We start from the raw sequence: 6129 nt of genomic DNA on the forward strand, positions 1-6129 counted from the left end.
TTTTGAAGCTTTCTCAAGAAAGGCAGCAAGTAAACCTGGCAAGCGAACATTTCAGTGTTGCTAAAATGCTGCAYTTACAGTAAGAGCTTGTGAAAAAAAGGTGCATGCCGGAAAATGTGCCAAAAGAAAACCTCACTTTAGCGGAAAATAGAGCCGAGCATTTTAACAGGCGATCCGTGTCCTGTTGCATTGTTTTAGTTTCCTCCGAACTAAGTTAGAAAACATTTGGCAGCAGCTGAGGTGAGAAGGACGCTGTCGGCTCGTATCCTAACGATAAAACAAGATATTCCTCAGGGAGGAGGCTGAAACTGATGACATAATCTCTTGACAATGAGGGTAATTTCCACATTGGCTGTTTTCTGAAAACGATGCAAAGCTCAATAAAAGAGGAAACACTCTCCGTCAGGGAAATGAGACTTATGTATCCTTGTAATTAGGTAACAACTAGAATTTATCTGAAGTAGGGAACAAAAATAGATGACAGCTGTGRCATCCATATATTACAGAGTACCTGTTTCTGCTTGCCCCTCATACCAACGTCTTTGCACACAACAAATTTAGCTTTGCAAACACTGCTTCCAACAGAGCCTAGGATTTAGACTTACTTTGGAAGCTGTCGGAAATCACCGGAGTAGTCCTCGTACTTATAGTTGACGACATGCCAGTCGGACTTGTAGGTCTTAATGCACTGAGGAGACAGAGGAGATCAGTTGTTGCTTCGCAGTTCAGTTTGCCGCGAGCAAATTTGCAAACAAATTGTTCTATCTTGTAGTTAGCAGAGTCAGATTAAAACAAAAAGACACACTGTCTTACAGTTACAAGTGACTCGAATTAAAGGAATGCATATCACCTGCCAACGTTTTAAACTAAGATTAATAAATGGTGATAAATGCTGGAGTCGTCTCAGTTTTGGTCAAACTCTAAAAAATAACACTGCGCAGGTTCACTCAGACTATGAGTTGTGAATGACTCTGTTACCACCAGCTACCATACCTCAATAAGCTGTAGCGGTCATCTTGTATTGGACTGACTCCAATCAGTTGTAGATATACGTTTTCTGAGAATTTCATTAAAATGTATTTAGTGGTTCATGAAATATTCTATTAACAGACAGACGCACATCCACGTGCAATAATAAAAGTTGAGGATTAAACTAAACTTGGCACAAAAAGTAAGGAAATTTGCTTTCATTGGATTATTTTTGTTTGTCGTGATACGCTTCTTGGCAATAAATCTTATACTGTTGGAAAGCCTGTTAATTTCCCTTTTAAATGGTGCCACATTTGTAAGGAACATGCATCTGTGGGAAGAGCATAGAGCTGAGAATGTGGGTTGAACTTGTGAAAAAAATTGCCAAATCTTCTCTGTCAAACTGCTTATTTTACTGTTTCTAKTGACATTTGTGAGCTTCTGATACCTCAAAGTGTTGCCAATCAGCTGCCCAGTATTAATCATTTTCATACCAAGGTATAAACTTTAGAAAATACTGCAGTATATGGTATGGTATTACCAGAGCGGAACTGTCTGTGGTGTTTTTTTGCAATTAATAATCACAGGATTGCCCACTTCTGGACTGGACTATTGCACTGTGGAAGTTGGGTAAGGAACCAAGCCAAGCATCCAAACATGTCTGAAGTTAGGTTTTGTAATCAAAAACAGGTGGAAATAGTTTTATCTGAGTAGCTTTGAAGATAGTTGAAGAGTACAAGAATCTCTCTTCTCTCCTGTTTGTTGTAGGATTTGTCTGATCATTTTATAAAACCAAGTTTTCAACTTTTAGTCACATTTATTTCTAAACAGACTGTTCTTTTCCTAGAAGAATCTAACATTTACAGCCCTGCAATCATCAAATTGGTCACAAAAACCCCAAAAAATGTAGCTTACTGACAGGATGACAAGTTCAACAAGAATTTGTAACAAGATAAAGAAATGTACAAAATGAAACTAGATGGAACATTTTTGAGGAAAAACAAAAAGGGAGTGTACGGTGACCCCACTTTGGCCTAACCATCCCCTTTGGTAGGGAGTGTATCTCTATCCTTGTTTACTTGGAAAGCAGACATCTGTTCATTGTTAGAGCCACTGATAGGTGCTATCCGTTCAACAGAAATCCACGCCGTTTACAAGAAGCGGCCCTGCAGAGAGACGAAACACAACCTGGACGGGGAAACAGAGAGGCTCGTCTGCGCAGCTGGCCACGTGATGTCACACAACACTACCGCTGCGTCTCTGTATCTTTATGACTGCAGACACACGGCTCTCCGGTCACTGAGCTGCGACCTTGGTGGTGAACTGTCAGCTGGTGTTGGGCCTTCAGAGGGACAACCAGCGGTGGCTCTGAGCTGAATCAATACATTTTACAGGGATAATTGACATCATTATTTTTATTATGTTTCATTCCAATCTAATGGCTGCTTAAAAAGAACTGAAGTCTACAACTAAAGTGGATATAAAAAGGTACGATCATATATTATCTGTTAGCAAAATATGGCTTGAATGACTGGATAGATTTTAATGAAACTCTCAGACAGTAATCACTGGATGAACATCCACAACTGTTAAACTTTTGGAGACCACCTGATTGAAGATGGACGCCACAGATAATCAACCTTATGGCTATAACTCTGTCAATTGATTAAGCTAAATTTTAGCGTTGCCATATCTGAGGGTCACATACTTTGAGAAAGAGATTACAGAACATCTTCACTTAAAACGTTGGCACGCTGTTTCATTCAATCGTTTTGCAAGACAGTTTGATTCATAAAGTTTTAACAGACTGCTCAGCCCAGTGCTCTCAACCACATTCTGTTTGCTTAATCCTTCCCCTAAAATTACTGTACAAATGCTTTATTATATGTTTGACTAAAATATTTTGCAGGATTAGAAAAGCAAGGATTTCTGGGTCTTCAAATGTTATTCACCTCTTGGACGAACAGACTGTGGGCCTCCCGCTCAGCATTTTCAGGCACTGTGGGGTACAGAGTTCTTCCTTGGCGCCGCAGAGTTGAAATCTACAAATAAAAAATAAAAAAATAACAAGGAAATTACAGTCTTTTACAGAACATGATCAACATAATAATTCTGAAAATGAAACACAAAGTGAACAGAAGGACATTATTTTCCCCAAATATATTAAAGAGTTTGAGAAAAGATCAGAACCTGTAGAGTTCAAGACAAAATAAAWTTATATTAATGATCAATCAGTTCAGTTTGAAGCCTGTTAATAACACATTCATTCAAATCAGGTGTRYTGGAGCAGAGAAACCTTTAAAACCTACAGGATGTTGGCCCTCGAGGACCCGAATTACATACTGACCAAAATAGACACCGATTAAAAAAATATATCATTTCCAGAAATATATGGTTTGAGTATAATTAACTGACTTYATGTTTATTCTTCACATGTACATGAACTTTACTTCTAACAGATTTTTAAGAAAACAATTCAGAACAAAATGACAAACAACTTACAGACAAACACAAAATCTAAGCGGCGTATTCAGAGAAAATGAATATAAACTTGTTACTTCTGCTTCAAGCTCCTGTGTCACTCCCAGGTCCTGCAGAGAAGATTAATTCTTATTTTAAWAAAACGCTGAGCTCGACCAACTATAATCCCTGTGAGCTGAAGGGAAATATAAATGCAGTCTTTCAGCGAGTACTTCTGCTGAGGTTGTAAATATGTTTATTTTATCAAATGCTCTACAGCTTCTACTGGGAATTTCATTTTTCTTTTCATTTAAATAAAACATTTAAGAAGAATACAATCCTGTTTTCTTAGCTAAGTAACTAAATGAAAAGTTTATTTTTGTCCTTAGTGTCTAAATCTTCATAAAACAACACAAACAATCAATTCAATTCAATTCAATAAATCTTCATAAAACAACACAAACAATCAATTCAATTCAATTCAAATTCAAAAAAACTTTATTGATCCCAGAGGGAAATTAGGTAATCAACTTAGTTTTATAGAATAAAAAGCAAAGTATAAGAAATTTAATTTTCTTATGATCTTTTTTGTCAGCTTAGCTTATTTATGTGTTTTTGACAATAGAAGAAAGGTGCTTTAAGACAAGACAACTGTAAAGAGGGCAAATAGCACTAAATCCTTCAATAATTGCAAGTAAATAACTGTTATTTTTGACGTCTGCACACTCACAACTGTCATCTTTGTCTTCGCCTCCCTCAAACTCCACAGCCTCACATCTGACACCTAACTAAGCACCGATCGTGTCAGCTAAACCAAATTCCATGCGAGCTCTCATCAGTAAACCTGAACTTCCCTCTTCCTGCCTGCGAGCAACACTTCCTGCAGGAAAGATCAAATCTTCACAATCCAGGGAAGCAGAGATAAACAAACAGTGAAGAAAGAGGGCAACAGGAAGTGTTGAACTGGGTTACAAGTCACCATGAAGAGGAACGTACAACTCAGCCCCTTTAGCTGTATCTTGACCTTTAAAAATCTGTAATTTTCACATAAAATCCATATTCCTCATAGGCGGGGGGACTGAAAGACAGAAACAGGGGGTGGAGATAACAGTGCCTGCAGTACAGAGGAGCAGGGAAAGGAGGACAAGKAGASGTGGAGAACTTATTTCTAGTGGCCGAGTGGGGGTGTGAAATAGTTATTTTACTTTTTTTTTGTTTTATTCTGAGACATTAAATGAATTTGAAGTTGAGTTTTTGAAAAAAGAAAAATAGGTGAAATTGGCCTTTACGTCTGTTTACCTGCAAAATGGGAGGAAATTGGTRCAATTTACAGACTATCTGTACAACTTGACATGCACGAAGGAATAGGAATCCCAGGAAAAAATAAAATTAAATAAAAATTCTAGGGACGTCCGATGATATCGGCCTACAGATATTATCGGTCCGATATTAGCATAAAAATGTAAAATCTCTACATATCGGTATCGGTTTTTCTTCCCATAACAAAAGCCAGATAAATTAACACCTGGATTTGACCAAAATGTGTTAATAAATGCTTGTGGTCCAGAGACGTTCACCCGTATGCAATTGATGACGTCATCAAACTGGATTATCTCAGGGAGAGCACGATCCAAACTATTGTTTGAGACAAAATGTTAAAAAATAAATATAGCACTTTTTCCCATAACTTCAGTGAAACGGTTTTTATTTTCGTACGGACAATGTTTACATATGAAATGCATCCAGTGGTGTGTCAAAAAGCAGGCATAATGTCCCTGACAGAAGATATGTGATGTCAGCTTAATATCGCTTTGTAATATCGGTTAATATCGGAATCGGAAATTAAGTGTTGAACAATATTGGCATATCAGATATCAGCAAAAAGTCAACATCGAACATCTCTAAAAAATTCACGAGATATACAGTATATAAGCAGAACTACCCCACCACATAATATTATTGTCATTATAAAAWTATATGAATTAATTGTTGTTGTTTTTTAAATTAAATTACAAAACCATCATGTCTAAAATACTAAAAAGTCGACTGGACAAACCAGCTTGCTGAGTTAAATGCTAACAAGGCTGACATAACATTTATTGTGTGTTCAGATTTTTTATGAACTCCTTGTGGTAAAAACTGAAAAGCTCCATGAAGCTCAAATGGTCAGAAATTCTTCACCAACCCTGACCTTAAAATCCAACATGGCTGCTCTGCGCATGAACAGACCTGAAAGCAGCAGAGAAAAATAATTGACCTTTTCCTTTATGGTGATTTTCAGCCCTTTAAATTAGCCACACTCAAAGCATTTTTCATAAATAGTAACAAATTCTATTGGTTTTCCAAGTTGCAACTGGAACACAGTTAARTTTGGGTTTTTCAAAACCAAYTTTTACAACTTTGCTAACTCAGAGCAAGAAAGTAAAGAAGAAAAAAAAGGGCCAGGGGACAGAATCTGATCAGATCCATGCAAGTTAGCTACATTAAACTCAAAACCCTTTAGCCTCACCTTTTTCTTTACAACCCTTCTAACATTACAGTGTTACCAGTTAGTTGCAATATAACAATAGTCTGTGTCACAGTACGGAGCACATGGATTCCCTGTGTCTAAACCTCAGATTATATTTACATACTATCAAAAACAATAAATGCTGTCAAAAGGAAAAGAAATTGTATAGGTCCTCTGGACGGGTTCTTCTT

General features: G+C 37.1%; 1 protein-coding gene across 5 annotated transcripts in view; it reads right to left on the minus strand.

Moving 5' to 3' along the window:
• Positions 1-6129, minus strand: part of LOC106512909 (dedicator of cytokinesis protein 9) — a gene marked incomplete at its 3' end in the record, with an annotated part of 90988 nt that overhangs the window by 47299 nt on the left and 37560 nt on the right. For all 5 annotated transcript variants that reach the window (XM_014001447.1, XM_014001450.1, XM_014001446.1 and 2 more), the window contains 2 exon segments: positions 606-688; positions 2922-3011. In XM_014001447.1, the coding sequence (XP_013856901.1) occupies positions 606-688; positions 2922-3011 (173 nt within the window).

Source organism: Austrofundulus limnaeus, unplaced genomic scaffold, assembly GCF_001266775.1.
Source record: "Austrofundulus limnaeus strain Quisiro unplaced genomic scaffold, Austrofundulus_limnaeus-1.0 Scaffold9, whole genome shotgun sequence".
NCBI classification, from domain to species: domain Eukaryota; kingdom Metazoa; phylum Chordata; class Actinopteri; order Cyprinodontiformes; family Rivulidae; genus Austrofundulus; species Austrofundulus limnaeus.